The 18,069-nt window shown below is 38.5% G+C and overlaps 1 protein-coding gene across 2 annotated transcripts in view; it reads right to left on the bottom strand.

Annotated features, from left to right (window-relative positions):
- The window catches only part of MYBPC3 (myosin binding protein C3), a 59,325-nt gene that overhangs the window by 9,350 nt on the left and 31,906 nt on the right, over positions 1–18,069 (bottom strand). For both annotated transcript variants that reach the window (XM_058806460.1, XM_058806459.1), the window contains 8 exons: positions 17,800–17,936; positions 16,231–16,308; positions 15,001–15,160; positions 12,889–12,993; positions 9,596–9,784; positions 7,452–7,586; positions 6,084–6,251; positions 4,725–4,813 (listed from right to left, as the gene is read on the bottom strand). In XM_058806460.1, the coding sequence (XP_058662443.1) occupies positions 4,725–4,813; positions 6,084–6,251; positions 7,452–7,586; positions 9,596–9,784; positions 12,889–12,993; positions 15,001–15,160; positions 16,231–16,308; positions 17,800–17,936 (1,061 nt within the window). The remainder of the gene's footprint in view (positions 1–4,724; positions 4,814–6,083; positions 6,252–7,451; positions 7,587–9,595; positions 9,785–12,888; positions 12,994–15,000; positions 15,161–16,230; positions 16,309–17,799; positions 17,937–18,069) is intronic.

Genomic DNA, 18,069 nt, shown 5'->3' with positions numbered 1-18,069 from the left:
AAATCCAGAAATACTATACATGTGCCGGGCTGGTACCCTTTCCCAGGCATCAGTGAAGCCAACAGGTGATCTGACTTGTTCTGATTGTTATTAGCAGAATCTTTACACACCTGAGGACTTTATTAGCTTTGCTCCCCTTCTCTTTCCTTTCTTAAAATATTTTGATGCTCTGTCCCCAGGCATTTTAAAGATTTTTTTGAAAAATTATTGTAATCTTGCAATCTTGGGAAGTGAAATTTACTGTATAATTCTTTCTGCACTGCAAAATTATTTTGGTGACTGTCAGCCTAAGCAGTCAGCGTTGCTGCACCCATGGGAGATGGCATTGTGGAATCAGTGAGCTATCAGTGGTGTGCACCGCTCTCATCCAGCCATTTCCAGGAAAAATGGTAAGTACTATTTAGTTCTTCAAAAGTTATTGGGGTGCTACTTCCACAGTACAGCTCCAAACAAGGGATCCCAAGAAAACAGAAAATGGCCATAACATATTTATTAAATGTATTAATACTTAATCCAACAGAAAATAACTCAGTGGGGGGGTTTTAAGTTTCCGCCAGATTACCAAGGTGAAACAGAGCAGCCCAGGCCTGGAGTAGTTCAGAGGAGTGGGGAGGGAAAGTGGGACCTCGCAGGGTCAGCAGTCAGCTCTGCCAGGCTGCCCTGAACTGGAGCCCAAGGCACTGGAATGGGGACACTGCCTCAGGTAAACAGCAGAGAAAGCAGCTCTGGAAGGTTCCTCAATCCACTGGAAAGACTCTCTCTCACTCTGAAACACTGTATCTCTTCCCTTAGCCTACAGAGGGAGATTAAGATACTCAGACTCTTGGTTTTGGTGCCTAAAGGTAGACAGAATAATAATGAATCTTTTTGCATTGCTACACCTTTATTTCAGATTTGTCTGGTATTTTCTCAGAAGGTCTGTGTACCATCACTCTTTTTTCCAGTGGTATTAGGAAAAAAACTTCACCTTTTATAAGAGTCAGGCCAAGATCTGTCCAAAATTATACTTAAACGTTGTCTAAAAGACCTAGAAATTGCCATTTGTTCATTGATGCTCTTTTCTCTAACTCATCAGATATATTGTAGTTTATTTTACATCAGGGCTGATAAACACCTTGAATGAGCTATGGTTTTGGATCTTGCATTCTCTCTCTCTGATAAATTATTTTCCTACAGCTTTCTGCCAAGGAGCATAGTTAAGAGCACCTCAGGGCTGAAATAATAGATACAAGAGAGCTTTTTCCTGTTCTAGTGTACCTGTACCCTAGTCTTATTTCAGAGAACCCTCACAAAAACCTGTTAGAGCAAGAAATGGCTTCGTCTCTTCAGCTAGAATGTATAGTAGAAATTCTGGAATAAGTGAAAGGGTTTGGGTTGGGTTTTGTGTTTTATTTTTCATATCTGATTATTGGTGAAGAGGCCAAGAACTGACTCTATTTTACTTCCCACATATGCCTGTATTTTAAAATGATATGGAGATCCTCCTTGAAAAATTTGGCTAGGGAATGCTTTCAAAATAAACATAATCTGCCTAAATAGTATAGTTCTATGGGCATTCATTTAAATTTCTACTTTGCCAAGACAAATACTTGGCAGGTTTTCAGGCTGATTACAAGGTTGTTGCTGCTGGTATTCTAGTGTGGTTGATCAGATATGTTCACTCACAGCTCCTCCTTTTCTGAGGTGCTGTGAGAGCCAGTGAAAGATTGCAAGTGTTCAAAGTGTTGGTTTTCATATACTCTTATATTTATAGACTGTGAAAAGCATAATCAGATAGAAAGCATGTTCCTAATACATATGTCAGAGGATAGGATTTCTGCAACGTGTAATAGATAATCTGAGAGAGAACAGTGAGTGACAGAATAGCTAAATAGCACCAGAGAAACTCGGGGAGTTCACAGCCAGAGAAGAATGAATTTAAATGCTCTTAGATATTTATATTCACACATTTATGATGGACAAAAAGACTGCTCAGTACTACTGTGAATTTTATCCATTAATAGCACATAATACCCCTCCAATGACGTGGCACATAGTTAATTTTGAGGCAAGAATGTGTTGATTCTCTTCCTTTCACCAGAATGTTCCACCTGCTTAGAGCACTCAACCTAAAAAAGGTTAGTAGCAATGTTTTACTTTCTTTTCAGGCCATTTTGATCTAAAGGTTTAAATAGGTCTGCCAGTAGCATTAAACCTAGAATACCTTGACAATGTATTTCACAGAATTTTACTGTAGTGACCACAGAGGTCGCTGGAAAGGTTGCACAGAGACTGTAAATAGTAAAAGACACTGACTTTCACTTTCACTAGATACCAGATTCTGTATTTATTTAGGATCTTCTTCTGCAATAGAAATGTCCAGTGACTTAAAATTTTTCAAAATGTGAAGGGAAAAGTTCTTTTTGATTTGCTTTTTTTGAACGGTCATCTGCATTACATATTCCAAATAGCTATAGCCACAATTCTGAATACTGTGAGAGCTGCAATTCAACACTCTGACAAATTTAATTCACTCAAAAAAATACTTCTTGAATTAAAGTCTTCTGGCTTGGTTCTCAGAGTAAAATCTGGTGTTGCTGGATAGATTTTAGCTTTTTTTGTTACCCTTACCCTTTAGGAGACAAGAGCTTATACCAACACATGATTTGTCAGTCGGGTACTCAAATCACGTTTTGATCAGTTGGTTCAATTTGGCCAAATTTGCCAGAGCACCTGAAATCACTAAGATTAGCTTAGTACAGTTCTGCAAAAGATTGATGACTGGGGGGAATGCCAAAACCTCAGTTAGCGTCCCCACTAAGAAAAGTCAGGGAAAGCTCAGTCTTTTAACTATTTTGTTTGGCAACAGCTGTATGATGAGGCAGGATTAAGTGAAGCTCTGGATTAGTTTCCACATGCACTTTGCCTGGCCAGGGAACTGAGGATGTGCCAGTGAGGGGAGGAGGGCACAGAACTGGCAAATCCCTGGGAATATTGCAGTGAGGCTGCTCTCAGCACAGGAGGTGCTGCATGTGCTGGGACAGTGGTGATATGGGGCTGTCATGGTTTATTTAACACCTCCCTCCCTGGCAGAATCTTGTGGGGAGCACAGAAGGCCTTGACTCTGTGTATGCACTGCTCTCAGCAATGGCTAAAATACCCCAAAATTATCAATACTCTTTCCAGCACTAATTCAAACATCACCCCATAGTAACTTCCATGAAGAAAATTAACTGCCCAGCCAAAACCAGCACAAGGGGACACAAGACACCAATCTCTAAAATGCTAAACTTTATTCCCCTGCTTATGGGACAGCTTGTCAAATTTGTGCAATTTTTCTTCAACTTGGATATCAAAGCAGGAAAAATATCTGTTTATTTTAGATTTTTAAAAAATAATTACATAACTCAGATATAGCAGATGTACAAATCTTGAATTTTGTGTGTGGCTACACATCAGTAAAAAAGTCATTTTAACAATTTTGGAGATAAGAAATGTGAAAGAAAAAAATGCCTTATGATTATGCTGAAATAATTCAAGCATGCAAGTCAAGAAAGTTATCCATTCATGAGCGTGCAGTTGTGAACTAATCAGATATATCTCTGTGAAAAAGCAACTTTTCATGTGACCCAGTAACCATAGTGCTAAAAGACATGTACCTTTAAGTTTACATAAATTTTGCTCTAATAACTTTTTTCCTGCTGATGCTGCTCAAACAAAATAATACAGATGATGTGTGGTTATTTGTCTCCCTTGTGGAAAAAATGTTTTGCATATCTCCAGCATCTTTTATATGGGGATTTCAAAGCTCTTCACTAATAACAGGATTACATTTCTATAGATGTCAATCCTGGACTGTAGAGAAATTTCAGTGTATTGAAGTTTTTACTGAGGACTTGATTAAGTGATATAGCTGTTATTACTGAGGAAATCTGTGTCAGAGCCAGAGTCTGTAATTTACAATTTCTTTTGCTATTTCTCCCTTAGGAAACCATTTCCTTACACACATTAATTCTTGCACTCTATTGATATTATAGTCATGCATCTGAAAAAAGGCATGTGGGGTTTTAGAAACAGTCAGATAGTTGTCTGTACAGCTCTAGAAAATGCCAAGATGAGGTAACTGGTCAGGTCAGACTTTGTGTATATTTTAGCAATTTTGTGCGTGCCTTAGTGAAGTGTAGTTACATACATGCACCCTTGATAATCCTCAGCAAGCTCTGGTTTTTATACCTTCATGCACAGTAATGCCCCAGCAGGTCTTTATACACACACTCAGGTTCTGCATCCCAGGGCCAACTGGGGTCTTCTGTTTATGTGCAAACTCTACTTTTTGCAGTCAGCCTTTCAGAAGTTAACACACACAATTTTGCCAAAGAAGTTGCCCAGTGACATCATATGCCTTGGTTCCAGAAGAACAATTAGCTGGATTCTTACATTTTTGTCTACTTCTCTCTAAGGTGCCTCCCATGCTCAGTAAACAGGAATGGGCTTGCACTTACTTAGACCACTTTTTTCTTCTTCCCCAAAAGGTGGGATTAAGGAAGAAACTCTGACTGTAAAAAAAATTACTGAAAAAAAGAATTATTCCCTCCCTTTCTCAATTTTTTGAGAAGGTTTCATGAATCATAAGCCATATTTATGTAATTCTGCTTAAGCAGTGAAGTTATGGGAACTTACATTAAGGAAATTATTTTAGGTAAGTAATCATAAATAACCATGACAAAATAGAAGCTGATACATACCTGAAAAGGGATCACAATATTGATTGTTTCACCCACTTTCTTCACCAGAGTCTGTCTGAGGTGGCGTGGCAGCCAGAATTTGGGACGCTCTGCAGTTAAGCATTAGCACACTAAATACAAAACTTTTGATAATATGCAACATTATGTATAGCAAAAATAAGGCAATGGATAACTTTAAGCATAAGAAAATTGTGGAAGCACTGTTTATACTTTTAGGGACTAGCTCAGTAGTTTCAGTAGTTTCAAAAGTATTTGTCTACTGGATAAAAAGTTAATATTAAGTCTCAGTTATATGTTTACCTCTGAGCATGTTTTCAGTGACAGTAACATTATGAAAATGCGTCACGTCTGAAATGTGAATTTGGGTGGCTTCTGTTGGATGTGAGTCTTCTATATGGACTTTGTTTCTTTAGAAAAATTGTTCAGTTCAGTAGAAAGGATGGGACAAGGGATGTATTGGAGTAAAAGAGTGATGATAGATTATGATTATCTATTGCTATATTGCAGCAGCTTGTAAATTGCCACTGGGAGGTATTTATGGACACACTCTGAAAGCACAGCAACTGATGGATTCCTTTATCTTGTTACAGTCATTCAGTTACAGTTCTTTCTTTGAGATGGATGTAGTGGAATCTATGTAGCACCTTACTTTCACTAACGAATAAGGATCTTACTGCATGTTTTTTTCATTGGTCTCTGCTTTCTTCTACTTCACTGGAAAGCTTTCTAGGCTCTCCTTTTATCCTTAGTCTTTCCCCTATTATTTATAGAAGGAATTTCTTAACATACAGTTGGAGTATCTGTCTTCATGACCATTTGGTATTGAGATGCATTAAACTTTGTTTTATTTACATTGGCTCAGTTTACTGCCAGTGAGACTCTGGCAGACACTTCATGTGAGCCAAGGTTGAGGAATTCACTATTAGCAGCTCTTGATGTCTTTTGGACTCCAGTCAAATGAATTTTAATCTGCTGCTGTTGGGTGATACACAGGGTGGTAATTAATAATCTGCGACAATGAAGTAAATAGATCTCTTGCCATAGCCAACCACAGTCATTTTGCAGTAATACAGCAGCTTTTCAAGCAGAGAGGTAAATATTAAATAAATGTTTCTTAAATTCTGACAGTGCCATTGCAAGAGGTGAAATGTCCATATTTTGAAAGTAAGAAGTAGAATTTTATTTTAAGAGTTATGCTTTACAAATATAAGACCTGGGTGCTGTAGATCTGTTCTCAGAGTCAGAAGACACTGGGCACCTAATCAAAGTGGAAGAGCAGTTTGTGTGTTATTCCTAGCTAAAGGCAGAATTTTGGCCAGAGGAAATGAAGAGTAAGATTTATTCAGTATAGATACTCACGCAGGATCTCTTGAACGGTAACTGGCTCTTTTATTGTTGCTGCTGCACTCTCACCAGCCAGGTTTACAGCCTTGATACGGAAATAAAGTTTGTCCCCTGTGACCAGATCTTTAACCAGTGCAGATGTGCGCTCGGTTAGGCCAGGAAGGGCAGGAATCCATTCTGTAGCTACAAGTACAGTATGTGCATATTGCAATAATACATTATTTTTCCAAACTGAGGCCTTGTTTGCAATTGAAAGGGAATTTCTATTGGGATAAAATGAACTCAAGTTACAGCACCATAATTAAAAGAGAACAAAAATAAGTAGGAAGGAGAACTCTGGATCAAGGAGATTTGTTTACACGTGGAATTAAGCAATCTCTAGACTTCGTTACTCAAAATAGCTGGAGATAAGGGAATCATCTTTGGGTAGTTCCTTTGGCATTTTGTTTTATAGAGCTTTGAGCAGTGGGACTTCTTGACATTTATTTTACTACATGGGAATGGGGAGAACTTTGGAAGTAGCTTTAGCAAGAAAGTGAAGCCTTAATTGAAATTTTTTTCTTGGAGTAAATATACCTTCTGTGACTGTCCAAACAGATCAGTGAGAGCCACATACGCTGAAAACAATAATAGAGCACATAACTGTTGGAATTTATTGTTTCATTCTCAAATGACACAGTAGAACAGAATTCTTAGTGCTTCCTTATTATAAAGTACAGAAATATGACTGATAAAATAATTCTGCTCTGACAGTGACATAGAGATTCTGGTAATTCTATAGTGATGTCTCATTAAAGACTCTAAATTATTTCTGCATAAATTATGCCCTATAAACCCCCTAGTTTGGATTATTTGGCAATCAAGCCTAGTGTCAGGGAAAATGTCAATATTGAAGTGACTATAAATTTGTTCTCAGACTGATGACATAAGCATTATGTTGTAGCATCACAGAACACTGAATTTTGTAGATATGGTGCTGTTGCACTCTTTATTACCAGTAATGGTATTAAATGAGGTAAGGTAATGGTTAATTTAAAGTTTGACTGATGTTGTCACAATCACGTTATTTTATGTGTTTTAAGGAATATGCAATTCATGAATGATACAGAAGTATAGGAGGGACTATAGAACAGTAATGATATTTTGTATTACTAGTGTTTATTAAAGCTTATGATGATTGTGAAGATGACATTATGGATGTGATTTCCATGGTTTTACGGTCACATCGTAGTGAGTATGGTGATGATTGGCAAGGATGGTAGACATAGATTAGAGTTAAAATTTGGTGATGCTGGACATGGTTAGGTTGTTGGTAGTGTATTGAGGTGAAGTTATTGCAACTGTAGCATTTTTAAATGCTCTATTGCTGTCATGCTTACTTACATCCATCTTTGCAGTATTCCACCATGTAACCATCTAATCCCCCTGCTCCAATCCGCTCAGGGGGCCTCCACTTCAAGGAAACAGTGCTGTCAGAAACATCCTCCACTGTGAAGTGGGTTGGTTCACTTGGAGGAGCTGTTAGGAAATACAGACAAGTAGATTCTGAGAAATAGCAATACAACTATGAGAATTCAAAGGCTATACAAAGAATGATTACCCACTGATTTATGTACCACTGTCTATAGTAATAAAATAAATCTGAAGCTCAGTTGGAAAGTGTAACACCTATTGCATCATTTAATAAAGACACAGCATAAGACTCCTATAATAGGAAGGGGAACAAGAGGTTAAGATAGTAGCTCCTATTCACAGATGCTCCCTTCTGAGAAAAGCCACTGGAAAAACAAAGACTTGTAGAAGGGAGTCAAATTGTCGTCATAAGTCTGCAGAGAAGTTTAAAAATGAAAATATATACCTTTTATATTCTGTACTTACACCCTGACTGTAACTGGACAAAATTTGCATGGTCAAAGAAGCAAACTGACAGTGGCTGAATTTCACTTCACTCATACAGTGAAGAAAATGACCAAAAGTTATGACTGCACGTTTAGAGAAACACTACTTCTGATTTGTGCATTTGTAACAGAGACATACTTGAGAAAAATATTTTAAGGATAAAAATTTTTGGATTAGATACAGCTTTTTAATATTTCTTCAGAACAGGTGTGTCATGGCTTTTTATAAACCCACAGTTCAGAAAGACTACTAGCTAAATTCAGTCCTCTGCTGCATGACTGTTTTCTACTAATTTAAAATAATCAAGAAAAGCCCTTACTAGAGGATCCAAAATACACATAAATGTTACTGTGAATTAATTTATATCAAAAAGCAAACAGAAAACAACTTTTTCAAAATAACATTTAGGGTGCAGGACCATAAAATTTAGTATACATACCATAAGAGCAATCGTATTAATGATTCTGTTTGGCATAATCTGTGTATTTGTGTATTATAAACTGAACATCAACTGAATATACATAATAGATTTTACAAGGTAAGTTAAATACAGGTTCACATACTGTGGAACTAACTGAAATCAGTCTTAGTTCCCAAAGTTATTGTTAAAAAAAAAAAAAAAAAAACCACCAAAAAATATCACCTAATTTCATTTTTGTAACTGTCAAAAATTTTTGTATTCATGTGGTAGCAAGGACAGCACACAGGAGGAAACGCAATTGGGAGCATTCACAGCCACACAGTACACGATCAAAACCCCAAACCTCTTCTCTGAAGAAGTAAGTGTGAACTTTATCCTTAATCAAGTAAAACTCTGCCTATCCCATGAAAACTTTGGACCTTTTTTCTCAGTAGCTCCACTTGATGGTTCTTGTTTGACCTCTTTTGTTGCAGACCAGCCGTTGTGAGTTTGAAATCCAGAATTAAGAGACCCTTCTTGCAGTTCAGCCTTCCCTTCTGATTCCTTCACTGCATCATCTGCTTTTACATGATCTCCATCAGCAGACTGTCCCCCTTCGCTGTTATTTGTAGATTTAGAAACTCTAGTCATTTTAATCTCCAGCTATTTGTACTTTTGTGGGTCTTCTCCCTAAAAGTCTTAGCAGGCTTCCTGAGGACTCCTTTAGTTTGCTCCTTGCTCAGGGACTGCAGGAGACACTGCACTGCTGTGTTGGGAAGGATTATTTATAGAAAATCATTCCTCAAATATTTTCTTAATCATCTATCCTTTTAGCTGTGGAGAGGGCTGGGATTAAGGGAGCACTGGACGGGATACTGTGATATTTGCACCCATAAGGGAATGGGAGAAGCTGAGAGGGACAGGGAAATCTCTGTCAATTAGTTCTCCTCCTTTTTTCAGATCCAGCTTGACTCTCACACTTCTAATTATAACAACTAAAATTTCATCAGCAATTTCATGAAACTGGAACCTCTGTGCTCTTCAGGAAGAGGAATGAGAGACAGAGGAACATTACAAAGGAGAAGGTTGATTAAATATAGAATATAGAGATGGCTGATAGCCTCTTTCCTGACACATTCTTTTAGCTGTAAGAGCAGTTGAAGAGAAAAGATCAGAATTGTCCTGTCTTGGTTTTATCCTAGAAATACCATGGAGTATCAAAACTCACCAATTGGCATGAAGGGTTGTGAGGCAGGGCTGGGCCGGGACATGCCAATGGAATTCACAGCATAAATCCGCATCTCGTAAACCACTCCTTCAATCATCCTCTTGGCCTCATAGGTCAGCTCCTTTAAAAGGTCAAAGTTCAGCCTCATCCATCGATAGCTCTTCTTCTTCTTTCTCTCTAAAATATAGCCTGGAAAGGACAGCTGTTATGTGGTAAAAGAACTGGAAATTGTTATCTCACATGCAGGAAAAAAGAAAATCCTTTTATGTGAAGGAGAAATTTCCTTGAAATGTCTAAGATGTGGCATGGAGTTAAAAAATTAATTTATTTCTTTTATTCTGCTTCAATTCACTAACCTTGACTAATAGCCTAAATCCCCCACAAAGAATTAATTGGATGAACAGTTTGAAAATTCCTTTTATTTTAAATTAATATTTTATGAAAGAACTGATGCTAGATCTTGTGTTCTTTGCAAAGTGATGGAAATGCAGAATGCTTCCCAGACAGTGCAGATCTCAGGTTGCTTCAGCCCTACAGTGAGTGAGATATGGCCACTCACCATTTTTCTGGCTCTGACTTCCTTGGGAAGGAAAGAGAGCCTGTATGGTAGTGGAGAACAAAGAGAGCCGGGTGCACTGCAGACCAAATCTGCTTTACAGCTTAAGGTGTCATCTCTGTGCCTGGAATCCATGTCTTAGCACTTCTCCAGAACATCCATAGTCTTTCCAACACTACCATGCTGTTTCCCATAATGACTAAGTGAGGCTGGATTATCAGTATAAAAGATAAACTTCTCATTTCCCCAAACTGGGAATGGAATCTGTGATTCCTGATGCTTAATATGGAGGATGGTTGTACATCACATTGGAAACATAGATGTCAGATATTTTCCAGTTGACCTGCTACAAGGACTACTGAACTGTTTCTTTCCATTTGGCTATATTAATTTCTGCTGCTTCTCTGCGTTGCAGATAAGAGCGACTGGATGGGATCCACATAAGCTTCTTTCAAACAAACTTTGCTGTGAAATCTTTTAACTACAGAATGAATATCAGAGAATAGTGATGTACACATGCCATGTATCTCAGTGTATTTTGTGGATGTGCTCCTACCCATGGACTGCAGAAGTCTGTACAGATGTCTATAACAGGGGGCAGCTACAATAGTGTGACTCCACAGCAAGGACTTATAATTGAGCCATGCAGGAGAGTGATTCTGTCCCTGCAGCTCACCAAGGTCAAACTTGGAGAAGTTCCTTTGGTATACCTGGGAAGTATGATTCACACTTCAGGTGTCTCCAGGGATAAGGAGAATGACAGGCACATTTGATTTGCTGGCATGCTGTAGGCACAGATACCCCAGCAGCCTTTCCTGTCAATGCTGAAATGCAAGAAGAGCATGGCAGTCTACAGAATGTTCTGGGAAAAGAACAGTGGAAGTATCTTTAAGCTGACAGGTTGTATCATCACTTTAAATGCATGAAGATGTACTCCTGGCATACTTGTTTTTGGTAGCTTTCAGAGTTAAATGCTGTAAGCGATGAACCTATGGTTCCTTTGGTACATTCCTGTTTTTTTCTCTCTTCAGCAGGGTCTATGAGACTGAGAGAAGTTTCATTAACTCAGTTTCTGGTTTTTTTTTTGCTTTTATAGATAACCAGTGTTAAGCACATAAGTGTCAAAATGGAGAGGTTTGCAATTAAAAGAAAAAACAGGCAGAAAGGAGGTAAAATGATAATACTGGTTGTATTGGTGACATTTGGTAAAGCAGATTATTTTCCCAAATGTGTGAGAGTTAAAGATACTGTTTTAGTAATACAAAAAGCACACAAAATCCCAGGAAAGGTGAAGATGGGGTGTGAATTTCTATTTTATATCTGTTGGATATAGCTAATAAAGACTGTATCTGACTGCCTACAAAGCCATCTGTAACAATATGAAGACAGATGAGAATGAATATGCCTTTCTCCCTTGCCTTCCTAACTTGTTTAAAGCTCTGTGTGAAAGGTTAGTGCTGCATCTCAGTTTTCCTCTCCCCCTGCTGCCAGTGTTTTATTGGAGCTCTAGCAGTAGTGCAGCTCTGTGATACGTGAAGGAACCTCCTCAGGTAGTGTGAAGGGTTGTTACTGGAACATCAACAAAATCCTTCCTTTTACAGTGAAAACAAAGCAAAGAACTTTTCAAAATATGTGCCCTGAAAACCTTACAAAACAAAATCATAGCCTTTGTTTAGTCAGTGAGGTGGGGGTTGCCTGTGGTAATGGCACAACTACCGCTAAATGTCTTTGCATGTAATATTTTGACTTCTTGCTTGCTTCCTGTCAGAATAGATGAAACCAGAAAGCACTGGCCCAGCAGTTCCTTGTTTATTCCTGCACAGGTAAATTATTTGATTTAAATGAGACAGACCTTGTGGAAATGAATGAAGTCCAGACATCCAAATGCAAATAGAAACTCCCCTCTTCCAGATACTATTCAGGGGATTAAAAGAATTTTAGACATTTCTAGCTCTGCCATCCCCATGGGAGTCCATATAACTTTCAATGTATATTTTATTCAAAGAAACTCAAGCTCCAGAGATCTTTATTAAACAAATTGCTAGATAGGGACTCCAGAGGAGTTTTTCCCCTTAAAATTGGTCAAGACCCTGCATTATTTTCTTTTTCTTCTGAGGATCACAGAGATTTCTGTCTAAAACTTAGCATGCTCGGTGCAAAACTCAAAATGGCGTCAGTGATAATCTTGATTGTGCCCGCTGATTTCCTGCATCACACGATAACTTTGCATTCTAGTTTTTAGTGCAGGTTGTAAGGTCACTAAAATGACTGAAACTGTTTTATGACCCATTGTTTTATATGAAGTAGATTTATGAAGCAGTTTTCCACTATAAAACAGGTATTACATAAGTGCCTGGGATTGCAGATGCCCTGAGTTGATGACTGAGGCGGCCACAGATCTGTTTGGATATTCCTAGGTAAGCACAAAGGCCTGTACACTGACTTAAAATTTCAGTCTTGAATGAGGATTGTTAGCTTTAGCTATTTTTCATCTCACCTTTTTGTGCTTTGGTAACTTCTTGCTTCTCTGCCTCAAATCGCACAGGCAGGGGGCACTCTCTGCTCAAAATTGCAGGCCAGGCCCCGGGCTGGTTTCAAGGTTCAGTGCCTCAGAGCAGCTCCTGCCTGAGTGTCAGCCTTCCTAATCTCTAAACAGAGAATCCCTCCGGGCCATTTCAAAGGAGCAGCAAAAAATATGTGCCAAGCTGCAGGGGACTTCATGTGTTTGCACTCTTACCGAGTACTGGTTGCCCACCATCGTATTTAGGGGGTTGCCACTGCACAGTGCAGTAATCTTCTCCAATGTTGCTGATTGTGGGAGCTTCTGGAGGGTCAGGAACATCTGAAGAAAGGGTGAGAATGAACAAGAGTTTTTATTGTTTCAATTTCTTTATGCAAGTAAATTTAATATTTTTACCAATTTTTTTTTTCCTGCGTGATATTGATGTAATGGTGTCTCCCAGGAATCAGTGTTGGGCACAATCCCTGTTCAATATCTTGAGTGATGATCTGGATGAGGGTATTGAATCTATCATTAGCAAATTCATGGATGACACCAAGTTGGGTCCGAGTGTTGATTTGTGGGAGAGCAGGAGGGCTCTGCAGAGGGTCCAGGACAGGCTGGATCATGGGCCAAGGCCAATGGCGTAAGGTTCAACAACATCAAGTGCTGGGTGCTGCACTTTGGCCACAATAACCTCCTCCAGCACTATGGGCTGCAGGAAGAGTGGCTGGAAAGTGGTCCAGTGGAAAAGGACCTGGGGGTGCCGGTGAACAGTGGCTGAACACGAGCCAGCAGTGCCCAGGCGGCCAAGAAGGCCAATGGCATCCTGGCCTGGATCAGCAACAGTGTGGCCAGCAGGAGCAGGACAGTGATTGCCCCTCTGTACTCAGCCCTGGTGAGGCCACACCTGAAGTGCTGTGCCCAGTTTTAGGCCCCTCACTGCAGGAAGGACACGGAGGGGCTGGAGCACATCCAGAGAAGGACAGTGGAGCTGGAGAAGGGTCTGGAGCACAATCCTATGAGGAGCAGCTGAGGGAGCTGGGGGTGTTTAGCCTAGAGAAAAAGAGGCTCAGAGAGACCTTATTACTCTCTACACCTCCCTGAAAGGAAGGTGTAGCCAGGTGGGTTTTGGCCTCTTCTCCCAGGCAACCAGAGACAGGATGAGAGGACATGGCCTTAAGCGGCACCAGGGCAGGTTTAGGTTAGACAATAGGGAGAAATTCTTCGCAGAAAGGGTGGTTAGATGTCAGAATGGGCCACCCAGGGAGTAACCACTCCTGGAGGTGTTTATGTAAGGACTAGATGTGGTAGTCAGTGCCTGATCTAGTTGACATGGTGGGGTTGGACTTGATGAGATCAGAAATCTTTTTCTCATCCAAATTTATTATCTGATTCTGTGATACAGCTTTGTCAGATAGCAACAGTAGGTACAACCACAATGTGTTAACTTAGTCTAAAGGGAATCCTGCTTTTTGATGCTTCTTTTTTTAAGTTGATTTCCTTTAAATAGCATTGATTATTCAGCTCCCTTTTTCATCCCAGACATAATAAATTTTTTGCAAAAATGTAAGGTAATTCTGTTCTGTAAGATGAGACTTGCTCCAGGGTTTCCTATTTTCTCTAGAATAAATTTTATAAAATACAACTGCATGTCTCACATATTGTGTCACTTTGGAGATATTAATAGTAAATATCCTGATTTAATATTTATAAAAGATGGAAGAATAGTTAGTGTTTATCAAGCAATTCTAAATTTTAATACTGTGGGTGAAAGTAATTTTCTTTTATAATTTCTGATTTGCTTATAACTAGTTCTTTTGTTATGTGTGCCAGGGTATCAGCAAATTAAATATTATGAAAAATTTACAAAACTTACTGACTCAAAATCATATCCCTCCCAGGTCTTTTGTGACTCATTGAAGAGTCTGTCAATCTGTTCAGCTTCAATCAGATACATTATGTTTCTTTATTCCATTAACCATTTACTGCTTATAGAATGAAGTAATCTCTGCTTAAAAACAACCCACGACAAAATGACTAAAAGTTTTCTTATTTCTGACAAGCATGAAGCATGTAGTTCTGAATGGAATGTCATCCATAAAATGATAGAATCACCTGGAACAGGGAATACATGGATTACTACTGAGAGTTCTTCTCTTTTCACCTCTGAAAAAACACTTCTGCTGCATTTATGGTTGATAATGTTCCTCTCTTTATGATCTTTTCCCATTTTGTTAAAGCTAAAGTCAGAACTTGTATCAGAGAGATTTTAGACTTTTTGAGAAGGGTGAGCTTTAGCAGACTCAAGATTCTTTCATGTTTTGGCTGTTTCTTTCCTTCACTTACCAATAACTTTGACTGTGATATCAGCCTTATCTTCTCCAACTGGATTCTTAAGTATAACTCTGTAAACTCCCTCATCCTCTTTTTCTGCCCCTTCAATGATGAAGACACAATGGTCTTCATGCATTTCCACACGGACTCTGCCTTCAGATTCAAACAGGAGCTGTGGGCAGTGAAAGGGACAGATAAAATCATTGCAAGTTGTGCCAGGGACAGCCTGATGAGTCTGTAAAGTGGTGAAAAACTAGAAATCATTCAATATTACAATAATTATTGAAAAGCTGTAAAATGTTTCAAGTTCTTTTTGTATGTGGAAGAGAGAAAATATAGACTGGTTGGGTCACATAAACATCATTTGGGAAAATTGGTTCTGGAAGTCTGCAGGTTGTTGGGATTCACCATTAGTAACACAAACCCAGTTATGTTTCAAAGAAGTTACTGAGTACTTCCAAAAATTCCTACTTGGGACAGCTGCTAACATCACTGTGAAGAGTTTCATGGATAACAGTTGGTTACTGTATAAATTAAACCAAGGTTCTTGTAACTGTTAATGGCATCAGTGTGATTTCTGCCACTCAATGGCCACAATTGAGCTGTACATGTGTAATGCTCTCCTTTTTTTCCTTATGTGCCTATGTATCTTTAGATTTAGAGCAGGAACCACTAGAAAGAATCCATGTCCAAATACTGATTAGTGCAGCAGGATCCTAACCCTGAGAATGGTTTATTGCTGTATAATAAATGTAAAATATTTTTTACTCTATCAAGAGAGAAATAATTTATGTGAAAAATGAAAGTTGCTGCAAAGTGAGTCCGGTTTCACTTCTTTACAGTCCATCCACTCTCTTGACCCATTGTCATCTTCCCATGTGTCCTGTAAGATTTTGTTCTAGTTATTATTGGAGCTTACAGGTTACAGAGGGGAAAGAATCACCACAAATAAATCTAAACGAGTTTTCAAATAACTGCTTTGATTCCCCGTAACCCAGTCTTCATGTGATGGTGATTAGAAAGACTTTCTCAATCAGCTTCTTACTCTTAAATTATTCACCAGATCTCTTGTGCCCAGCAGGGGTCTGGTAATTAATTACCACTGTGAGGCAGGATAGTGGGCCCCATGTACTGTTGCACTTTTAATATCTACTGACTTAAATGTTATTTCCTTTTGAGTATGACCTTTTACCTGGAAAACTAAGAACATTTGTGTGGTTGCATAAATAATAAGGAACTTACCTTATTATCGGTATTTAAATCACTGCTATTTTCTGAGGGAGTCATGGAATCATCACTGTTTCGAAGCAGGTCATTTCTCTAGATAAGCAAAGAAACCACAGAAAGTCAGCTAAGGCTGAGCAGCGCAGTGAAGCTGTTTCTGCAACACAGAGAAGAGTCTGTTGGGGGGGGGGGTGAATATGGAGGTGGGAGAAAAGCAAAATTAGGCAGCAAGCAGACCAGGGGAGGAAATCTTCCAAAACCAAAGTAAAAAGCAGAAATGGAAAAAAAGGTATCAGGATGCAGTGAATTAAGGGAAGGATAAGTCACCTAACTCAGATTTGCTGCTTAGCAAAGGAAGAAGAACGACATTCCTGCAGTATTATTGTAACTGGTTGTGAACCTGGCTGTGTCCTCTTGTACTAGTTACTCTATATGTGTAAGTACAAAAATAAGGATTACTTCTTTCTGTAACAGTGGGATAGTAAATTGATGTAAATATTTTAACACTCAGAAATAATCAGGTCTGTAACACTCATTGAACAACATCTTTTGAGGCTGTGCTACTCTTTGTTTGGAATTTCATTAGTAAATATATTTTACACAACCTTCAATCAGGACTGGCTGCTTTTCCTCATATATTGAGACCTGCCACCTCATAAGTAATGCTGTACAAAGATTGTCTGATACCCAGTCATCATTTTATCACAGAAACTCCTGTGTAGAAGAGTCAATTTCTTGGCTTTTTAAAAATATGTTTCCATACTAATTCTGCACTGAAGGAAAAAGTTCTGATTGCTATTAGATATGCTAACCTGTGCAAGAATGCAGCATAATAATGAAGAAATAGGAGATTAGGGGAATTAACATAATTGGCAATATTGTTTTTTCTGTATCTACACATATGGATGTGTAATGATGCTGTAGAATGTTATGCAAAATATTTCTGTTTTGTGCTAGTTATAGCTCAAGAGCCCACAGATGGTGAGGGGTGGGGATATTTTGAGATACCCAGAAAGGAAGCTCACTTAACATTTTAAGTCTAGCTTCTAAATTCTTTCTCTGATGTTTTGTAATCACTTTGATAAGATAAATAGCAAAGTTCCTCTATTTTTATTATATGAAATTCAGTTTTTTGCCACTAGTCTGCTAAGATGACATTTACTTCACAAATGGTAGAATCCTTGATAAAGACTAAAACAAGAAGCTGCCACCTCCAGAAAATGTTCGTTCTATCAGGTGAAGGTGATGGGGATGACTCATAATTAATTTATTTTTCTCTGAGGTAGGAAGAGAATAAATATGTCTGGTATCCTTCTATCTACATATGTCTCCTCATATATAGTCAGCCTCTTCTTTTGGACTGAAAAAACAGGGAACAGTTCATAAAAAGGTGAATCACAAAGCCAGCTATGTCCCAAGCAGCTGCAGTTCAGGTATTTAGGTTTTTTTCCTTGAGGTTTACAAACATAAAATTGAAAGGAATATGGAAATACTTGTAAGTAACCATAAACCAAAGTAATATTTGAGAAGGAAAAATAAATTTGTAGCTGTGACTTGCCTCAGACGCTGTGTCAGGTTGCACATTACCTTGTTCACTTTCTGCCAGATGACAGTGGGTGTTGGATCTCCTGATACAGGAACATCCAACCTCAGTTTGTTCCCAGCCACCACGACAATAGTGTCAGGGGATTGGCCCAGACAGTCAAGGTGGATTTTAGGGGGTTCTAGTGAAGATAGAAAAGATAAGTTTTAAATATAGTTTGAGTAATCTGAATGGAAAATGAAAAAAAAAAAAAAAGAATATTCATGCATTAAATTAAAAAAAGATTCTGCTTACTTTGCTATTGAAAACATTCT

This window comes from Ammospiza caudacuta, chromosome 6, assembly GCF_027887145.1.
Source record: "Ammospiza caudacuta isolate bAmmCau1 chromosome 6, bAmmCau1.pri, whole genome shotgun sequence".
Taxonomy (NCBI): domain Eukaryota; kingdom Metazoa; phylum Chordata; class Aves; order Passeriformes; family Passerellidae; genus Ammospiza; species Ammospiza caudacuta.
The sequence above is the reverse complement of the archived record's forward strand: the minus strand, read 5'-3'. Positions and strand labels throughout refer to the sequence as shown.